General features: G+C 33.7%; 1 protein-coding gene across 1 annotated transcript; it reads left to right on the forward strand.

Annotated features, from left to right (window-relative positions):
- The first annotated feature begins 15,694 nt into the window (after positions 1-15,694).
- Positions 15,695-18,196, forward strand: LOC139902134 (F-box/FBD/LRR-repeat protein At1g13570-like). Its single transcript, XM_071884787.1, has 4 exons — positions 15,695-15,778; positions 17,042-17,719; positions 17,796-17,927; positions 18,032-18,196. The coding sequence occupies exons 2-4, from the start codon at positions 17,096-17,098 to the stop codon at positions 18,194-18,196; spliced, it is 921 nt and encodes a 306-aa protein (XP_071740888.1). The 5' UTR covers positions 15,695-15,778; positions 17,042-17,095.
- The last annotated feature ends 4,445 nt before the right edge of the window (positions 18,197-22,641 follow it).

Consider the following 22,641-nt stretch of genomic DNA (forward strand, 5'->3'; position numbering starts at 1 on the left):
CTATTGGACTGCTAACTTTGGACAATTAAAATGAATTAAATTAAAATATTGATTATAACATATGAAACTAAATAATTCTTCAAGCTTGCCACTTGATTTCATCTTAAACCTCATTTGTATCTCGACAATTACAATGCGTGTTCAAATCTTTCATGATTTTTGAAAACCCCTCAATCGAGAGGATGAACCAACCGCGTTTCATCTACGGAAGAAAAGACTTATGCTCCTGTAAGACCCTCGGAGACTGAGTCAACGTTTAACACGCAGCAGTGTTAATTTCTTTAGTGTTATTATTACCCAAAATAACTTTGCAATCCCTTTTCAAATTAGCCAATTTTGTCACAGCTCCAGCAAGTTAACCTCGACTTCTCAGAAAGGTTAGTTTCGATATATATACACGTTATTCTTTCGCTGTCGTTACCAGAGAATCTTTTATATTCCATCATCAGTGTTTAACCATATAAAGATACGATTCTCTTGAAACCACCTCAGTTTGATAACCGATGACCCAGATCCGTTAACTTTGAGAATGCTGACGAAGTAGCATGTTGTAGATGGTCTTAATAGCCAAAAGTTGATGATAAAGAACGGAGTATTGGAAACACTCAATAGAAAATTTAGTACCGAAAAGCGGATTATGCGAAATTATGAAGTAAGCCGTGGACAAATCACAAAGAATAAGTTTGACTTCAAAGAATTTAAAAGATTTAGTGCCTGCTGAAATCCTTAGTACATACCCTACTCCTTACTCTAAAACTTTTGCTGACACTATTCTTCATCATCATCCTTCGGCATTAGAAGTTCCAAGATATTATCATATCTTTCATTATAAATATCCTCAATGTTTCTGAAGATATTTTTATAACTATTCTTATCGGAAATCATCTATCTTCTCGCGCTATTTGTATCACATCATAAAAGAAACTGTGTTAGTTTCTAAATTCTGAAACCTCCGAATTTAAAATATGAATGTTTTGAAGTAGTGTTAGGAACTGATGCATGAATTAGTATAATTTAATGAAACTTGATCAACTTCATTATATTACAGTAAGGCATGTTAAGTTTCTAATGGAATCTGATGATTTACAGTACCATCATCAGGTGCCATGTTACACGGCTCTTACATTCTATTCAATCTCCGAACATATTAAGAACATATCATCTTGATAGTTCTATTTTCTGGATATTCTGGTAATTTGACAAATCAAAATTTTACCATTACCATTCCTTTCTGAGAACATTAGCCATGTTCATTCCAAATCTTATACCTACGAATTCCGAACCATTGCTCGCTTGGCTTGAGGACGGGAAGAGGAAATGAAAGAATGAAGCTCCAAAATAGAAACTAGAGTATAAATCGCAACAAATAGGAGAAAGAGTAGAAGATGTGGGATATGGAAATAAGGGAACGAAGGGGGTAGTTTTATAAGGGAAATATTCGACAAAGAAATCGAAACAGATTTGCCGCATTAAATCAAAGGAGATCCTGTTTCCTAAATCGCCAAAGAACCAAATCTTATTACATAAGATTTTCTTTAAATCCCATAAATTCCGGAAATCAATCCTAATCACGTCATCGGTTAAAACAATTCCATATTTACTCATTTCACTCTTTTGTGTTAGCTTCACTCGTACGCTTCACATGATCGAATCATTTTATCTACATCTTTCAACAATGATAAAACTCCGTTATTACATCATATTCATCATGGAAACATTCCTGTTGTTATCCACGACAACCTCTACCAAATTTCGAGGACGAAATTTTTTTTAACGGGTGGGTACTGTAACGACCCGGAAATTTTCGACCAAATTTAAACCCTAATCTCTTTATGTTTCCGATACGATAAGCAAAATTTGTATTGTTGAGTCTAGAAAAGTCTGAAATCTATATTTGGATGATTAGTTACCCTTTGACCTTGTCTGACGATTCACGAGCATTTGTTGGTAATTAAAGATGTAACACTATAATAACATGTTTGTAATAATAGAATAATTATGTATATATATATATATATATATATATATATATATATATATATATATATATATATATATATATATATATATGGTAAGAAACTATATATGTATGATTCTTAATGATTATTATATATAAAGACATATGAATATTAAATAACCAATATATTATATCATATAAAATTTTAATTAGCTATGAATTTCAAATTAAAATATAATTGTTATACTTACTTTTAGTTGTAGTATTAATACTTGTATATAAAAATGGAAATATGTAAATTGTTATATCTTAATTATAAGTTGTATTATTATTAGACATTGTTATTACGTTATCCTTAACATGTATTATTATTATTATAGTTATCTTTATTATTATAAAGTAAGACAAAATATTATCAACATTAATAATATTATTATTATTAACATCATAAATTATTATTAAACTTATCTTTTTATCAATATTAACATATCAGTATCATTTTTTTTTTCTTTATAATTACTATTAGAATTATTTCGATATTATTATTAATAATTTTATTATTGTCATTAGTAGTAGTATTCTTATTATTAATAACATTATTATAAAATATTACTATGATCATTCTTATTAAAAACTATTACTATCAAATTTATTAAAACTCTTATTATTATTATAATTATTATTATTATTGTTATTATTATTATTATTATTATTATGGATATTTATTATTATTATTATTATTAATATATTTATTACATATTAAGAATAATATATAAAAGATATATATATACTTCTGTTACATAGAGCACAGATGTATACGCGTAATATATTTTTTTTTATCTGATACAGATTCATTTATAGATAGATACAAATATAGCTGGCATATCCCTATCTGTTATTCATTTTTTTCTTCGTGATTTCTGTTTACCTGTGAAAAGTTGTCGATTTCATTCACGTTTTATAATAAACGTTTTTCCCAATTTACGGGATAACACCTGAGCTCCATATCTGATACCGATTAAAAATTATAAAAGGCTGCTGTGTAGGATTTGTAAAACAGAAACATAAACTCGCTAACCCCTGTTCTCCATTCAATTTGTGTCAAAACTCGAATTATAATAAAATCTCAAAATGTATAAATGCAGACCTGTTAGGAATTCCATTTTAAAACTATCCTCAAAGTTTCAATCCTCAATTCCTTCTAACATGTACGAATTTTCGAATCAAAAATTCGATTTAAAAAGACAACGAATTATGTTCATTGTGAAATTCGAGCTCACATAAAAGTTTTGGATACAATTGAGGTAACAGAAAGTTTTTATGTTTGATTTAAAACCTCTTTCATGTTTTGAAGAATATCCAAAACAAGCTCCAAACTGAAATCGAATTTTTTTTTAAAAAAAAAAGAGAAACAGTGACGGCAGCAGTATAATAAGAGGCTGTTTTCATTTTTTTTTTTTATGTTTATTTAAAATTAATAAACGATTACAAATGTTTATGTTTTCTTTTTAAAAAAAAAAAAACAAAAACATCACTGTAACTAGGTTCTGTCGATTTAGGGATGAGGAAGAAGAAGGAGTTAACAGAAAAACGGGTTAATTATATTTAGGTCTGTATATAATCAGAAAAACAAAACCGGTGGAGTGGTTAAGTGTGGTTGTGTGTGTTCGAGAGGTCCCGGGTTCGAACCCGGGCTCCTGCAGTTATATATTTTTGGAGCCAAATTTTTGAGGTAGTTTTATTTATTATTATTATTATTATTGTTATTATTATTATTATTGTTATTAAAATAACATTCTTATTAAGATTATTATCATTGCTATTATAACTAGTTGTATAATTATTAATGTTATAAACTATCACTTAGTATTACTAGAATGATTATAGAAGGTATAATTAATATTAATATTGTTATTACTATGATTGAAAATTAGAACATGATTATTATTAATATCATTTTAATTATTATATTATAAGTAAAACCACTAAACATTAAGATTATTATTATTATTATTATTATTATTATCATTATTATTATTATTATTATTATTATTATAATTATTAAAAGTATTCATTATCATTAAAATTAACATTTTATTTAAAAGTATTATTTTTATTAAAATTATCATTTTTATCGTTAATATTAAAGGTATTATTTTTAACTCTACTATTATTATTATTATCATCACTAAAAGTATTTTGGTATTGTTATAATTTTAACAAAACAAACAATATATATGTATGTATTTATATATACAAAAAAAAATATATATATATATATATATATATATATATATATATATATATATATATATATATATATAACATGACAAAAATTTATATTTTAATTATTTTAAATATATAAAATAATTGTAGGTTATTAATATAAAAATGATATAACTAATAAAGTTATATATATAAACTTGTTCGATTCCAAATACGTGTGTTAATAAATATATAAATGTTATAGGTTCGTGAATCGAAGGCCAACCTTATAAATTGTCAATGGTGTTATATGTATTTTTACTACAAAATACAGTATGGTGAGTATATAGTCTCACTTTTAAACTCTAAATATTTCGGGATGAGAATACATGTATTTTATGTTTTACGATATGGACACAAGTAACTGAAAAATATATTCTACGTTGAGTTGTACCACTGGCATACTTCCCTGTAGCTTGGTAACTATTATTTACAGCGGTATTGTAAACGCGAATCCTGTTGATAGATCTATCGGGCCTGACAACCCCAACCGGACTGGACGACCAGTATTCAACGGTTGCACAGTACTTCGTTTCGTGACTACACTTGGTACGGTGTAGTAAGATTTTATAATAAAGGGAATATGTGACGTGATTAAATGTTAAGTATGGTTACCAAGTGCTCAACCACTTAGAATATTTTATTAAAATGTTTACATATGAAATCTTGTGGTCCATAGTTATAACGCTGCTAGCATCAAACCTATATATCTCACCAACTTTATGTTGACTTTTTAAAGCATGTTATTCTCAGGTACGAATTAAGTCTTCCGCTGTGCATTAGCCTATACTAAGGACATTACTTGGAGTCGATCATCGCGATGGGACCAACTGTTGAAGATTCCGTCCGGGAGGATTAGTCGCGGACGTTTCACCCAATGTTTATAATACCAAATGAGATTTTAAATTATTATATTATCATGATATTATGATATATTAATATATCTTAATATGATATATATTCATTTAAATGTCGTTACAACGATAATCGTTACATATATGTCTCGTTTCGAAATCCTTAAGTTAGTAGTCTTGTTTATATGTATGTAACTCATTGTTAATATACTTATGGAGATACTTACTTATCGTAATCTCATGTAAACCATATGTATATCCATATATATATCGTCATGTCGTTTTTACAAGTTTTAACGTTCGTGAATCGCCGGTCAACTTGGGTGGTCAATTGTCTATATGAAACATATTTCAATTAATCAAGTCTTAACAAGTTTAATTGCTTAACATGTTGGAAACATTTAATCATGTAAATATCAATCTCAATTAATATATATAAACATAGAAAAGTTCGGGTCACTACAGTACCTACCCGTTAAATAAATTTCGTCCCGAAATTTTAAGCTGTTGAAGGTGTTGACGAATCTTCTGGAAATAGATGCGGGTATTTCTTCTTCATCTGATCTTCACGCTCCCAGGTGAACTCGGGTCCTCTACGAGCATTCCATCGAACCTTAACAATTGGTATCTTGTTTTGCTTAAGTCTTTTAACCTCACGATCCATTATTTCGACGGGTTCTTCGATGAATTGAAGTTTTTCGTTGATTTGGATTTCATCTAACGGAATAGTGAGATCTTCTTTAGCAAAACATTTCTTCAAATTCTAGACGTGGAAAGTGTTATGTACAGCTGCGAGTTGTTGAGGTAACTCAAGTCGGTAAGCTACTGGTCCGACACGATCAATAATCTTGAATGGTCCAATATACCTTGGATTTAATTTCCCTCGTTTACCAAATCGAACAACGCCTTTCCAAGGTGCAACTTTAAGCATGACCATCTCTCCAATTTCAAATTCTATATCTTTTCTTTTAATGTCAGCGTAGCTCTTTTGTCGACTTTGGGCGGTTTTCAACCGTTGTTGAATTTGGATGATCTTCTCGGTAGTTTCTTGTATAATTTCCGGACCCGTAATCTGTCTATCCCCCACTTCACTCCAACAAATCAGAGACCTGCACTTTCTACCATAAAGTGCTTCAAACGGCGCCATCTCAATGCTTGAATGGTAGCTGTTGTTGTAGGAAAATTCTGCTAACGGTAGATATCGATCCCAACTGTTTCCGAAATCAATAACACATGCTCGTAGCATGTCTTCAAGCGTTTGTATCATCCTTTCGCTCTGCCCATCAGTTTGTGGATGATAGGCAGTACTCATGTCTAGACGAGTTCCTAATGCTTGCTGTAATGTCTGCCAGAATCTTGAAATAAATCTGCCATCCCTATCAGAGATAATAGAGATTGGTATTCCATGTCTGGAGACGACTTCCTTCAAATACAGTCGTGCTAACTTCTCCATCTTGTCATCTTCTCTTATTGGCAGGAAGTGTGCTGATTTGGTGAGACGATCAACTATTACCCAAATAGTATCAAAACCACTTGCAGTCCTTGGCAATTTAGTGATGAAATCCATGGTAATGTTTTCCCATTTCCATTCCGGGATTTCGGGTTGTTGAAGTAGACCTGATGGTTTCTGATGCTCAGCTTTGACCTTTGAACACGTCAAACATTCTCCTACGTATTTAGCAACATCGGCTTTCATACCCGGCCACCAAAAATGTTTCTTGAGATCCTTGTACATCTTCCCCGTTCCAGGATGTATTGAGTATCTGGTTTTATGAGCTTCTCTAAGTACCATTTCTCTCATATCTCCAAATTTTGGTACCCAAATCCTTTCAGCCCTATACCGGGTTCCGTCTTCCCGAATATTAAGATGTTTCTCCGATCCTTTGGGTATTTCATCCTTTAAATTTCCCTCTTTTAAAACTCCTTGTTGCGCCTCCTTTATTTGAGTAGTAAGGTTATTATGAATCATTATATTCATAGATTTTACTCGAATGGGTTCTCTGTCCTTCCTGCTCAAGGCATCGGCTACCACATTTGCCTTCCCCGGGTGGTAACGAATCTCAAAGTCGTAATCATTCAACAATTCAATCCACCTACGCTGCCTCATATTCAGTTGTTTCTGATTAAATATGTGTTGAAGACTTTTGTGGTCAGTATATATAATACTTTTGACCCCATATAAGTAGTGCCTCCAAGTCTTTAATGCAAAAACAACCGCTCCTAATTCCAAATCATGCGTCGTATAATTTTGTTCGTGAATCTTCAATTGTCTAGACGCATAAGCAATCACCTTCGTTCGTTGCATTAATACACAACCAAGACCTTGATTTGATGCGTCACAATAAATCACAAAATCATCATTCCCTTCAGGCAATGACAATATAGGTGCCGTAGTTAGCTTTTTCTTCAATAACTGAAACGCTTTCTCTTGTTCATCATTCCATTCAAATTTCTTCCCTTTATGCGTTAATGCAGTCAAGGGTTTTGCTATTCTGGAAAAGTCTTGGATGAACCTTCTGTAGTAACCAGCTAGTCCTAAAAACTGGCGTATGTGTTTCGGAGTTTTCGGGGTTTCCCACTTTTCAACAGTTTCTATCTTTGCCAGATCCACCTTAATACCTTCTTTGTTCACTATGTGACCGAGGAATTGAACTTCTTCTAACCAAAATGCACACTTTGAAAACTTAGCGTACAGTTTTTCCTTCCTCAATACTTCTAACACCTTTCTCAAATGTTCACCGTGTTCTTGGTCATTCTTTGAGTAAATAAGTATGTCATCAATGAAAACAATGACAAACTTGTCAAGGTATGGTCCACACACTCGGTTCATAAGGTCCATGAACACAGCTGGTGCATTAGTTAAACCAAACGGCATGACCATAAACTCGTAATGACCGTAACGTGTTCTGAAAGCAGTCTTTGGAATATCATCTTCTTTCACCCGCATTTGATGATACCCGGAACGTAAGTCAATCTTTGAATAAACAGACGAGCCTTGTAGTTGATCAAATAAGTCGTCAATTCTCGGTAGTGGGTAGCAGTTCTTGATGGTAAGTTTGTTCAACTCTCGGTAGTCGATACACAACCTGAATGTACCATCTTTCTTCTTGACAAACAAAACAGGAGCTCCCCACGGTGATGTGCTTGGTCGAATGAAACCACGCTCTAAAAGTTCTTGTAATTGGCTTTGCAGTTCTTTCATCTCGCTGGGTGCGAGTCTGTAAGGAGCACGAGCTATTGGTGCAGCTCCTGGTACAAGATCTATTTGAAATTCAACGGATCGATGTGGGGGTAATCCCGGTAATTCTTTCATAAATACATCGGGAAATTCTTTTGCAATGGGAACATCATTGATGCTCTTTTCTTCAGTTTGTACTTTCTCGACGTGTGCTAGAACAGCATAGCAACCTTTTCTTATTAGTTTTTGTGCCTTCAAATTACTAATAAGATGTAGCTTCGTGTTGCCCTTTTCTCCGTACACCATTAAGGGTTTTCCTTTTTCTCGTATAATGCGAATTGCATTTTTGTAACAAACGATCTCTGCTTTCACTTCTTTCAACCAGTCCATACCGATTATCACATCAAAACTCCCTAACTCTACTGGTATCAAATCAATCTTAAATGTTTCGCTAACCAGTTTAATTTCTCGATTCCGACATATATTATCTGCTGAAATTAATTTACCATTTGCTAATTCGAGTAAAAATTTACTATCCAAAGGCGTCAATGGACAACTTAATTTAGCACAAAAATCTTTACTCATATAGCTTCTATCCGCACCCGAATCAAATAAAACGTAAGCAGATTTATTGTCAATAAGAAACGTACCCTTAACAAGCTCCGGGTCTTCTTGTGCCTCTGCCGCATTAATATTGAAAACTCTTCCGCGGCCTTGTCCATTCGTGTTCTCCTGATCGGGCAATTTCTAATAATGTGGCCCGGTTTTCCACATTTATAACAAACTACATTGGCATAACTTGCTCCGACACTACTTGCTCCGCCATTACTCGTTCCGACACCATTTGTTCCTTTCGTTCTATTAACCCCTGGTCCGTAGACCTCACACTTCGCCGCGCTATGACCATTTCTTTTACACTTGTTGCAAAATTTGGTGCAGAACCCCGAGTGATACTTTTCACACCTTTGGCATAGCTGCTTCTGATTGTTGTTGTTGTTGCGGTTATTATTGTTGTTGAGATGATTGTTGTAGTTGCTGTTGCTGTTGCTGTTGCTGTTGTTGTTGTTGTTGTTGTTGTTGTTGTTGTTGTTGTTGTTGGGCCATTTGTTGTAGTTGCGATTGATGTTGCGATTGTTGGGATAATTGTTGCGATTGCTATTGTTGTTGTATTGGTGATTCTTATCACCGTTTTCCTCCCACTTTCTTTTGACTTGCTTCACATTGGCCTCTTCAGCAGTCTGTTCTTTAATTCTTTCTTCAATCTGGTTCACTAGTTTATGAGCCATTCTACATGCCTGTTGTATGGAGGCGGGCTCGTGTGAACTTATATCTTCTTGGATTCTTTCCGGTAATCCTTTCACAAACGCGTCGATCTTCTATTCCTCATCTTCGAATGCTCCCGGACACAATAGGCACAATTCTGTGAATCGTCTTTCGTACGTGGTAATATCAAATCCTTGGGTTCGTAACCCTCTAAGTTCTGTCTTGAGCTTATTGACCTCGGTTCTGGGACGGTACTTCTCGTTCATCAAGTGCTTGAATGCTGACCACGGTAGTGCGTACGCATCGTCTTGTCCCACTTGCTCTAGATAGGTATTCCACCATGTTAACGCAGAACCTGTGAAGGTATGCGTAGCGTACTTCACTTTGTCCTCTTCAGTACACTTACTTATGGCAAACACTGATTCGACCTTCTCGGTCCACCGTTTCAATCCGATCGGTCCTTCGGTTCCATCAAATTCCAAAGGTTTGCAGGCAGTGAATTCTTTGTAGGTGCATCCTACACGATTTCCTGTACTGCTAGATCCAAGGTTATTGTTGGTATGTAGCGCAGCCTGTACTGCGGCTATGTTTGAAGCTAGAAAACTACGGAATTCCTCTTCATTCATATTCACGGTGTGTCGAGTAGTCGGTGCCATTTCCTTCAAAATAGTCAAATGGAACGAGTTAATCATACAGAATATTAAGAGTAGTTAATAGTATTTCGTAGCATAATATGAACTCATTTATAAAAGCTTTTTCTTCATATTAGCGTTTTATAAGTTTAAATTCGGGTAGTACCTACCCGTTAAGTTCATACTTAGTAGCTAATATACAATTCAACTACTACAATTCTATATGAAAAACTGATTATAATAATATTTCGCGTTCAAACTTTTTCACAATATTTTACAAACTTACAATACCGCTTATTTTACATATAGCATGAAATATAGCACACAATAAATTTGATACAATATGGTTGTGAAGATAATTCTAGCTAGTACACAAGTCGTTCAGCAAAGGCAATAAAGACACGTAATTCATACGTCCAGAAACAAGTCATGCATTCTGGTTTTACTAGGATTACTTCCCATCCTTGGTCTTGTGGAACATAACCATTATAGCCGTTGATAAGACAGCGTGTTGTAACGTCGTCAAAGGGACGAGGGTTACGTAATGTCCAACAGTCCCGTAACAATCTAAAAACCTCATTTCTTACCCCAATTACCGACTCCGTCACTTGTGGAAACGTTTTTTTTAATAGTTGTAGCCCGATGTTCTTGTTCTCGCTTTGGTGAGAAGCGAACATTACTAATCCGTAAGCATAACATGCTTCTTTATGTTGCATGTTAGCCGCTTTTTCTAAATCACGAAGTCCAATATTCGGATATATTGAGTCAAAATAATTTCTTAACCCGTTGCGTAAAATAGCATTTTGGTTCCCCGCAATATATGCGTCAAAATAAACACATCGTAACTTATGGGTTTCCCAATGTGATATCCCCCATCTTTCAAACGAAAGTCTCTTATAAACCAAGACATTCTTGGAACGTTCTTCGAATGTCTTACAAACTGATCTCGCCTTAAATAGTTGTGCCGAGGAATTCTGACCGACTCTAGACAAGATTTCATCAATCATGTCTCCGGGTAGGTCTCTTAAAATATTGGGTTGTCTATCCATTTTGTGTTTTTAAACTGTAAAATAGACAAGAGTTAGATTCATAAAAAAATACTTATTAATACAAGCAATTTTTACATATATCATAAAGCATAAGCACACTATATTACATATATTACACCACACGAATACAACTATCTTATTCCGACTCGCTCGTTTCTTCTTCTTCGGTTTTGGTTCGTTTTTGCCAAGTTTCTAGGGATATATGATGTTCCCCTAATACGAGCCGTAATTTTCCACATTGGTTTAGAAAAACTTGGTGGTTTAGAGGTTCCCGGGTCATTGTTACAACTTAAGGACTTCGGGGGTTGACGATACATATAAAGTTCATCGGGGTTGGAATTAGATTTCTCTATTTTTATGCCCTTTCCCTTATTATTTTCTTTTGCCTTTTTAAATTCAGTTGGGGTAATTTCTATAACATCATCGGAATTCTCGTCGGAATCCGATTCATCGGAGAATTGATAATCCTCCCAATATTTTGCTTCCTTGGCGGAAACACCATTGACCATAATTAACCTTGGTCGGTTGGTTGAGGATTTTCTTTTACTTAACCGTTTTATTATTTCCCCCACCGGTTCTATTTCTTCATCCGGTTCCGATTCTTCTTCCGGTTCCGATTCTTCTTCCGGTTCCGACTCTTCTTCCGGTTCCTCTTCGGGAACTTGTGAATCAGTCCACGAATCATTCCAATTTACATTTGACTCTTCATTATTATTAGGTGAGTCAATGGGACTTGTTCTAGAGGTAGACATCTATCACATAATATCAAACGCGTTAAGAGATTAATATATCACATAATATTCACATGTTAAAAATATATAGTTTCCAACAAAATTTGTTAAGCAATCATTTTTCAACTAAACACGGTCGAAGTCCAGACTCACTAATGCATCCTAACAAACTCGATAAGAGACACTAATGCAAAATTCTGGTTCTCTAAGACCAACGCTCTGATACCAACTGAAATGTCCCGTTCTTATTAATTAAAAACGTTTCATATTAATTGATTTCGTTGCGAGGTTTTGACCTCTATATGAGACATTTTTCAAAGACTGCATTCATTTTTAAAACCAACCATAACCTTTATTTCATAAATAAAGGTTTAAAAAGCTTTACGTAGATTATCAAATAATGATAATCTAAAATATCCTGTTTACACATGACCATTACATAATGGTTTACAATACAAATATGTTACATCGAAATCAGTTTCTTGAATGCAGTTTTTACACAATATCATACAAACATGGACTCCAAATCTTGTCCTTATTTTAGTATGCAACAGCGGAAGCTCTTAATATTCACCTGAGAATAAACATGCTTTAAACGTCAACAAAAATGTTGGTGAGTTATAGGTTTAACCTATATATATCAAATCGTAACAATAGACCACAAGATTTCATATTTCAATACACATCCCATACATAGAGATAAAAATCATTCATATGGTGAACACCTGGCAACCGACATTAACAAGATGCATATATAAGAATATCCCCATCATTCCGGGACACCCTTCGGATATGATATAAAATTCGAAGTACTAAAGCATCCGGTACTTTGGATGGGGTTTGTTAGGCCCAATAGATCTATCTTTAGGATTCGCGTCAATTAGGGTGTCTGTTCCCTAATTCTTAGATTACCAGACTTAATAAAAAGGGGGCATATTCGATTTCGATAATTCAACCATAGAATGCAGTTTCACGTACTTGTGTCTATTTTGTAAATCATTTATAAAACCTGCATGTATTCTCATCCCAAAAATATTAGATTTTAAAAGTGGGACTATAACTCACTTTCACAGATTTTTACTTCGTCGGGAAGTAAGACTTGGCCACTGGTTGATTCACGAACCTATAACAATATATACATATATATATATCAAAGTATGTTCAAAATATATTTACAACACTTTTAATATATTTTGATGTTTTAAGTTTATTAAGTCAGCTGTCCTCGTTAGTAACCTACAACTAGTTGTCCACAGTTAGATGTACATAAATAAATTGATAAATATTATCTTGAATCAATCCACGACCCAGTGTATACGTATCTCAGTATTGAACACAACTCAAACTATATATATTTTGGAATCAACCTCAACCCTGTATAGCTAACTCCAACATTCACATATAGAGTGTCTATGGTTGTTCCGAAATATATATAGATGTGTCGACATGATAGGTCGAAACATTGTATACGTGTCTATGGTATCTCAAGATTACATAATATACAATACAAGTTGATTAAGTTATGGTTGGAATAGAATTGTTACCAATTTTCACGTAGCTAAAATGAGAAAAATTATCCAATCTTGTTTTACCCATAACTTCTTCATTTTAAATCCGTTTTGGGTGAATCAAATTGCTATGGTTTCATATTGAACTCTATTTTATGAATCTAAATAGAAAAAGTATAGGTTTATAGTCGGAAAAATAAGTTACAAGTCGTTTTTGTAAAAGTAGTCATTTCAGTCGAAAGAACGACGTCTAGATGACCATTTTAGAAAACATACTTCCACTTTGAGTTTAACCATAATTTTTGGATATAGTTTCGTGTTCATAATAAAAATCATTTTCTCAGAATAACAACTTTTAAATCAAAGTTTATCATAGTTTTTAATTAACTAACCCAAAACAGCCCGCGGTGTTACTACGACGGCGTAAATCCGGTTTTACGGTGTTTTTCGTGTTTCCAGGTTTTAAATCATTAAGTTAGCATATCATATAGATATAGAACATGTGTTTAGTTGATTTTAAAAGTCAAGTTAGAAGGATTAACTTTTGTTTGCGAACAAGTTTAGAATTAACTAAACTATGTTCTAGTGATTACAAGTTTAAACCTTCGAATAAGATAGCTTTATATATATGAATCGAATGATGTTATAAACCTCATTACTACCTTAAGTTCCTTGGATAAACCTACTGGAAAAGAGAAAAATGGATCTAGCTTCAACGGATCCTTGGATGGCTCGAAGTTCTTGAAGCAGAATCATGACACGAAAACAAGTTCAAGTAAGATCATCACTTGAAATAAGATTGTTATAGTTATAGAAATTGAACCAAAGTTTGAATATGATTATTACCTTGTATTAGAATGATAACCTACTGTAAGAAATAAAGATTTCTTGAGGTTGGATGATCATGAAGAACATTAAGAGCTATAGTCCCACTTTGATATATATATATATATATGTATATATTGTTATAGGTTCGTGAATCAACCAGTGGCCAAGTCTTACTTCTCGACGAAGCAAAAATCTGTGAAAGTGAGTTATAGTCCCACTTTTAAAATCTAATATTTTTGGGATGAGAATACATGCAGGTTTTATAAATGATTTACAAAATAGACACAAGTACGTGAAACTACATTCTATGGTTGAATTATCGAAATCGAATATGCCCCTTTTTATTAAGTCTGGTAATCTAAGAATTAGGGAACAGACACCTTAATTGACGCGAATCCTAAAGATAGATCTATTGGGCCTAACAAACCCCATCCAAAGTACCGGATGCTTTAGTACTTCGAAATTTATATCATATCCGAAGGGTGTCCCGGAATGATGGGGATATTCTTAAATATGCATCTTGTTAATGTCGGTTACCAGGTGTTCACCATATGAATGATTTTTATCTCTATGTATGGGATGTGTATTGAAATATGAAATCTTGTGGTCTATTGTTACGATTTGATATATATAGGTTAAACCTATAACTCACCAACATTTTTGTTGACGTTTAAAGCATGTTTATTCTCAGGTGAATACTAAGAGCTTCCGCTGTTGCATACTAAAATAAGGACAAGATTTGGAGTCCATGTTTGTATGATATTGTGTAAAAACTGCATTCAAGAAACTGATTTCGATGTAACATATTTGTATTGTAAACCATTATGTAATGGTCGTGTGTAAACAGGATATTTTAGATTATCATTATTTGATAATCTAGGTAAAGCTTTTTAAACCTTTATTTATGAAATAAAGGTTATGGTTTGTTTTAAAAATGAATGCAGTCTTTGAAAAATGTCTCATATAGAGGTCAAAACCTCGCAACGAAATCAATTAATATGGAACGTTTTTAATCAATAAGAACGGGACATTTCACACGGCACCCTTCAAATTTGGATTATTACTATTACTATAATTATATAATATTTAAAGGTTACAAAATGGGAGGTGATATTTCCAAACATGTTTACGATAGATCCACACATATTTGTTGTCATTTTCCAGTTATACCCTTCAATAATTTGAAATGAAAAATTTATATAACACATCATTAAGGGTAGTTTAGTGAATTTGTGTGTATCTATCATAAATAAGTTTGGAAATATCAATTCCCTTAAAAAAAAAAAAAAAAAAAAAAAAAAATATGTATTTGGCCTTCCTAAATTTTCACCGCCTACGGTTTTTTTTTTTTTTATTTATTTTATTTTATTTTATTTTTTTGAGTCTCAACCGTCGTTTTCTTTTATTCCTTATTTCCTTCTCTACCAAAACCCCAATTCATCCAAATCCACGGCCGTCTTACAAATTACAATATCTAAAAAAAAAAAAAATCTTTGATAGCCACAATCCACATGTAAGTTAACTCTCGTCTCTCTTTAACATTGAATTATTGATCAACATATTTTTTCTTTTAGATTTTTATGTTTTGTTTTTGTTATTATAATTGTAGTTTTGAAGTTCGAACTATGAGTCTATGAACTATCCATCACTCGATCAGATGGGCGATGGTGTCTTGACTTTTATATGTTTGTGTATTATCGTTACTATATTTGTTCAATCAATAACATTAGCCATTATTCTATCATTCATATATATACAACTATATGATATGTCATTTCTATTTGTTACTTGAAGATTATTAATTAATATTTATATACGTATCAAGCATTCATCGGTGAGAAAAGCCACACATGCGTCTATTTTGTTCTGTTTGTATGAATCATTGCTAAACACATGTCACATATACACTGAATTGAAAGTATAATAAAATCTGTGTAAAAGAAGCTTAAGATTTAAAGTGAGTTATTTTTATATTAGTGATGATAGAATATTAGAAATTGTTTCACTTTATTTTGAAAAATGATAGCCATGGAATTTCATTCTTATTTGTTTGTATATTAGTCTCAATTGCATTAGCAAGTTGAGGATATATAACTTACTTAGAATAATTTAGATATCTTTATGCTTCAGAAAATATGTTTAAAGCTTGATACTGTCGTGTATATTTTTGGAATTCTTTATCAGACCAAATTAATGGTTTTTTGAGTGTCACATATATTTTGGTATTAAATGGGTATAGTACTTATTCCGATATCGGAACCGTATTGGTCCGAAATTGATTATAAACGCTACGATACCCACGTTAAAGGTAAAAAATGATAGCGGGTTCGGTACAGTTTAATATTGTTATGGTACTACACTCACTCCTATTATGTTTCAAACATTGATTGGTGAGAAAAGCTACACATGCGTCTATTTTGTTTTGTTTATATGAAAAATTGCTAAATACACATGCGTCTATTTTGTACCGTTGAGGAAAAGTTGAAAATATGCTAACTGAATACCTTCAGTATAGTAGGTTTTAGGTATTGCTAGGATGTCTGTTTTGAACAAAACATAAATTAATTCAAGCTATACGCAAGTGATTTTAGAAACTTCTTTTAACTAAAACCTTGTTTTTCCATAATTGTATAAGGTTTATCTGCTGGTAACATAAATTTTATTCCCGATTTTGTGAACGCTTGACTTATATGTATGAATTATTAGTTTCTAAAGTGATTTATTTTGTTTATATTGTGTGCATTCAACAGAGTACTCTTTAAATTGTTTTTTACAGGAAGTAGTTTTTGAAGCATTATTTAGTATTGATCTACGAAACCATCATACCGAGATGAAAGCCAAATGTTCGTCGTCTTCAGATTTAATCAGCGGCCTTCCTCAAAACATAATAGAAAGCATTCTCTGTATGGTATCAACAAGAGATGCGGTCAAGACGAGCATCCTCTCAAAGAATTGGAGATACAGTTGGACTCGAATTCCTGAACTTTTGTTTATGGATTTTATGTTAATTAAATCAAAAGACAAGCAGCAGGAAGAAGAGGACGAAGAAAATACTAAAAAGGAAGAGTTAACCAGGAAATATGAAGTTTTTAATGCTATAAACCAAGTTCTGTCAAAGCACCAGGGTTCGATACTCGAATTCGCCCTTTTCATGCATATATATGATGAATGTGTTGAAATCGACCAAATTATTACTTATTTGTCGAGGAAGAATACCGTCAAGAAATTGACACTTAGTCTGGAGGGTTACCCCAGTTTATATAAGTTACATTCATCTTTTTTCTCATTGAATCAGTTGACTTATATTAGTCTCCGACATTGTATTCTTGACCATCAACCAACAGTTAATGGATTTGGTCAGCTTACAAGCTTATTCCTGGACTGTGTAGTCAGCTCTAAAGAACTGTTTCTACATGTTGTATCAAAATCTCCATTACTTAAGAGCTTCACTATGGTAAGTTACTACTAGAATATGTTAATTAATCGTCGTAGGCTTTCGTAAATTATCTGAAAATTGTAAATTGCTGCAGATTAATATCAATACAAGTGATGATGATGGTTATAGTCATATATTTAGTCATGCTTTCATATGTGAGCTATTTGGATACATGCCAGTAATTGAACAGCTGCATCTTGAAAGTAGCTATGAGTACTTTCGTCAGGTAATATTTGTATACATACATTTACCCTATATATTATATATATTTAATTTGGAAAAGAGGATCTCTGTTGGATCTACTGTATTAACATTTATTTTGGTCTATAGTTCGACTCTTATTTACCAATGATTCCAACTCCATTACTCCACCTCAAATACGTGCATTTAGATGAGTCATTTTTTATGGGCAATGGGTTGCCTTTTGCTGTTAGTTTGATCAGGAGCTCGCCGAACATGGAGAAACTTAAGCTAGAGGGGTATAAAAAACATTAATTTTAAACTATCCAGTTTGCTTTAGTTCTCGTTGAAACTTATACTAACACAAGGAAGACTCACGCTTCATGTAGGTTATGGAAGACTCTAAAGAGGCATTAGGAATAGACTCCCTTACAGCGATGGAGTATTCAGATATTTGTTTGGAGCATTTGAAAGAATTGGAGCTTGATTGCAATGAAGAGATGGAGTTTTTGAAGCTTATATTGGCCAGGTCACCTATATTGAAGGTGGCGATTATAGGTATTAGTATAACTAGTAAGGATGCAGATAGACATATGCTAAAAGTTCTCTTAGAAACCCCACGAGCGTCAAATACGGTAAAATTCATTGTTGAGTGCCTAGATGATTCTGAAAATGATTCTGAAAATCCTAGTGATGGTTAAGGTTTGAATGTAATTTTATTTCATATCACTTTTTTTCGAACGGCGATTGATTCTGAAAATCCTACTGATGGTTAAGGTTTTAATGTAATTTTATTTCAGATCACTTTACAAATGGGTTTTATTTCTGAAAATCCTACTGGAACATTGACATTGAGGGTGGTTGTAAGAAACTTTTCCATTTAACACGTTCAACAAAAGCAAATAAAACATATTTAAACTGAAGCGAATACAACATATTTATACCGAAGCAAATACAATATAGTGTTAATTAATAAGAATTAACAGATTATAATGAGTTTGTATTGATCAGTTTATATTATTGAGCTTGAATTGATACAATCTTGATTATGAAGCTGGATACATGATTATTTATACAACTCATTCTAACAGCTATTTCCTATAGAAGGTATGGCTCCAAATTAGCTTTTGGAACCCCTTTTACAAAAGAGGAAATGGCAGATTATAGCCGTTTGTTATGGACAGAAAATTGGTTGCCTTGTGACTTGTACAAAACAGGAAATGATGAAGTGCATACTTCTGATCCTAAAGTCAACCTACCCTAAACGGTAAGTTGACTTTCTTTGACTTCTTTTAAGTGCATTCTAACACTCCCCTCAAGTTGAATAGTGGGGTTCTCGATATTCAACTTGCCAAGAACTTCACTGAAGAGTCTTCCGTTGACTGATTTGGTGAGGATGTCAGCAAGCTGATCTTCGGATCTGATTGATGGAAGGGAAATGATTTCATCATCTAATTTTTGTCTAATAAAATGTCGATCAACTTCCACATGTTTGGTTCGGTCATGTTGAACTGGATTTTCTGATATGGCAATGGCTGCTTCGTTATCACATAATATCTGAATGATTTCTTCTGGAGGAAATCCGATCTCTGTTAGTAGTTTTCGGGTCCACAATGCATGCTTCTACAACTCCTTTGGCTATCCCTCTAAACTCTGATTCTGCACTTGATAGAGAAACAATCTTTTGTTTCTTGCTTTTCCATGCAACTAAATTACCTCCGACTATTGTAAAGAATCCGGATGTAGATCTTCTATCCCCTTTTTCTCCAGCCCAACTTGCACCTGTATATATTTGAGTTCTTAGATGCCCATTTCTTTTGAAAACAACTCCATGATCCGCTGTTTTCTTCAAATATCTGATGATTCTCATTACGGCTTCCATATGGTGAACATGTGGTTGATGCATGAATTGACTCACAACTCCAACTGCGTGTGCTATATCAGGTCGAGTATGAGCAAGATAGATGAGTTTTCCCACCATCCTTTGGTATTGCCCTTTGTCAGCAAGATCAGCTTCATCTTCCATATATAGCTTTTGGTTTGGAATCATTGGAGTATCAGCTGGTTTGCAATCAATCATACCTGTTTCTGCAAGAAAATCAAGAACATACTTCTTTTGACAGATAAATATTCCCTGTTGGGATCGTAACACCTCAATCCCCAAAAAATATTTAAGTTTGCCCAAGTCTTTCATTTCAAATTCTTTAAATAAGTTTACTTTTAAGTTAGAAATTTCCTCTTTATCATTTCCTGTTATTTTCATATCATCAACATAAATGATTAAACATGTAATCAAATTTCCTTTTCGTTTAAAGAAGAGAGTATGATCTGAGTTACTTTGTTTGAAATCGTATTTTTTCATAAATAAAGTAAATCTCCCAAACCAAGCCCGTGGGGATTGTTTTAGCCCATATAAAGCCTTTTTAAGTCGACAAACTTCCCTGTTTTTGAAGTTGTCACTGAATCCCGGTGGTGCTTCCATATAGACTTCTTCCTTTAATTCGCCATGTAGAAAAGCATTCTTCACATCAAATTGGTGAAGTGGCCAATCTTCATTTGCAGCGATAGAAAAGAGAACTCTAATGGTATCGATTTTCGCAACTGGTGAGAAGGTTTCGGAGTAATCGATCCCATATGTCTGAGTGTATTCTTTCGCAACCAGTCGAGCTTTATATCTTTCAATGGTACCATCTGGTTTGTATTTTATTGTAAACACCCATCGATTTCCTACTGGTTTTTTTCCTTGAGGAACGACACATTTTTCCCATGTGTCACTTTTCTTGAGTGCTTCCATTTCTTCTTCCATGGCTTTTCTCCATTTGTCAGATTTCATTGCTTGATCAACTGTAGCTGGAATTTCTTCAGAGTATAAAGCAGAATTGAATTTCTGTGCTTCATTTGATAGATTCCCGTGTGCAATATTAGCAATTGGGTATCTGGATCCTTGAGCTTCCTTTTCTGGAGAGTATCTCTTTGGTGGTACTCCTCTGTTGGACCTTTGTGGTAGAACATATCTTTCTGTGGCTTTAGGAGAAGTGGAATTGTTGTCAAGTGGTATATCTTGAGTTTGACTGTTTTGTTCCTCTTGAACTTCATTACTCGAGGAGACTTCATTTGGTTCAATGTTAGGTGATTCGGGACAAGGATTTGGTGATTCTGAATCAGGATTTGATGATTTTGGATCAGGATTTGATGATTCTGGATCGGAATTTGGTGTTGGTATTTGAATGTTTCCAGGTTTAGGTATCAAGGTTATCTAACTGAGAGTGTCGTTGTCCTCTTTCTCCCCCTCACTCGTGAGTTGGGTATCATAAAAATATTCGGTTTCGACAAAGTCACAGTTCATTGTAGTAAAGACATGACGTCTTTTTGGACTATAGCACCGATATCCTTTTTGGTTTATTCCATAGCCAACCATGACACATTTTTCCGCACAAGGATCAAGTTTGGTACGCTCATGTTTTGGAATATGGACAAATACCGAGCACCCAAATATACGAGGTTCAATGCTAAATGAATTTGGAAGGTTATGGAATTGGGACAAGGTATCTTTAGGGGTTTTTCTGCCCAAAACTTTAGTAGGTAAACGGTTGATAAGATAGGTAGCGGAAGCAAGAGCTTCGGGCCAAAAACTCTTCGGAACTTTAGATTCGATTAATAAAGCTCTTGTCATTTCTAAGAGTAGTCGATTTTTTCGTTCGGCTACTCCATTTTGTTCGGGAGTGTGAGCGCAAGAAGTTTGGTGAATAATCCCGTTTTCTTCACAAAATTGTTTCATTGAAGTATTGACAAATTCACCCCCATTATCGGATCTCAAAATTTGTATATTCTTGTTAAATTGGGTTTTTATCATTTTATAAAAATGGGAAAACTTTTCAAACACCTCAGATTTGTGAGTCAAAAAATAAACCCAGGTCATCCGTGAATGGTCATCAATAAACAAGACAAAGTATCAGAAATTTCTCCCACCAATAACCGGTGCAGGACCCCACACATCAGAGTGGATTAGAGCAAAAGGTTCGTTTTTCCTAGTATTACTAGGTTTGTATGTACTTTGGTGACTTTTAGCCAAAATACAAGTCTCACAGTTTAAATTAACATTGGATTTAAAAAGGCTAGGAAATAAAGCGTAAAATGGCTAGGAAATAAAGCGTGTAAGTATCCGGCAGAAGGGTGACCCAATCACCTATGCCATAACCATGCTTCTCTATCAGGTGTTCCGTGTGCAAGCATCACAGAGCCTTGTTGGGTTACTTCGTCTGCATAGTATAACCCACCCCGTTCAGTGCCCCGCCCAATAATCACCCCAGACTTGATATCTTGTAGGATACAAAAAGTAGGGTGTAATAAAATAGAACAATTCAGTTCTTTTGTAACGTGGCTAACGGATAACAATTTATGAGACAGGGTCGGGATATATAAGCAATTAGATAATTTCACGGTCGGAGTAACTTCAATTCTCCCAGCCCCCTTTACGGATACAATCCCTCCATTAGCGGTTGGAATTTTATGTACCCGAGGATTTGATTCGGAACAAAAATCAGTTTTTTCAAAGGTCATGGTGTGCGTAGCACCACAATCAAAAATCCATTCGTTACTTTTTACGTTATTTGCAATGATATTAGCTTTTCCGGTAAAACACGAGTTATTCGTAGAATATTTATTTTCAAAATTAGTAGAGTTTTGGGCCTTTTCAAAACAATAGTGCTGACTTTTATTATTCTGGACTGATTCTTTCCCATTAAGCCCAGTCGATTGTT

The sequence above is a fragment of the Rutidosis leptorrhynchoides genome, chromosome 3 (genome assembly GCF_046630445.1).
Source record: "Rutidosis leptorrhynchoides isolate AG116_Rl617_1_P2 chromosome 3, CSIRO_AGI_Rlap_v1, whole genome shotgun sequence".
Classification (NCBI taxonomy): Eukaryota; Viridiplantae; Streptophyta; class Magnoliopsida; order Asterales; family Asteraceae; genus Rutidosis; species Rutidosis leptorrhynchoides.

Coding starts and splice junctions, on each gene's coding strand:
- LOC139902134 (XM_071884787.1), top strand. CDS start 17,096: ATGAAAGCCAAATGTTCGTCGTCTTCAGATTTAATCAGCGGCCTTCCT. Junction 17,720..17,795: donor TACTTAAGAGCTTCACTATG/GTAAGTTACTAC, acceptor AAATTGCTGCAG/ATTAATATCAATACAAGTGA. Junction 17,928..18,031: donor GCTATGAGTACTTTCGTCAG/GTAATATTTGTA, acceptor TTTGGTCTATAG/TTCGACTCTTATTTACCAAT.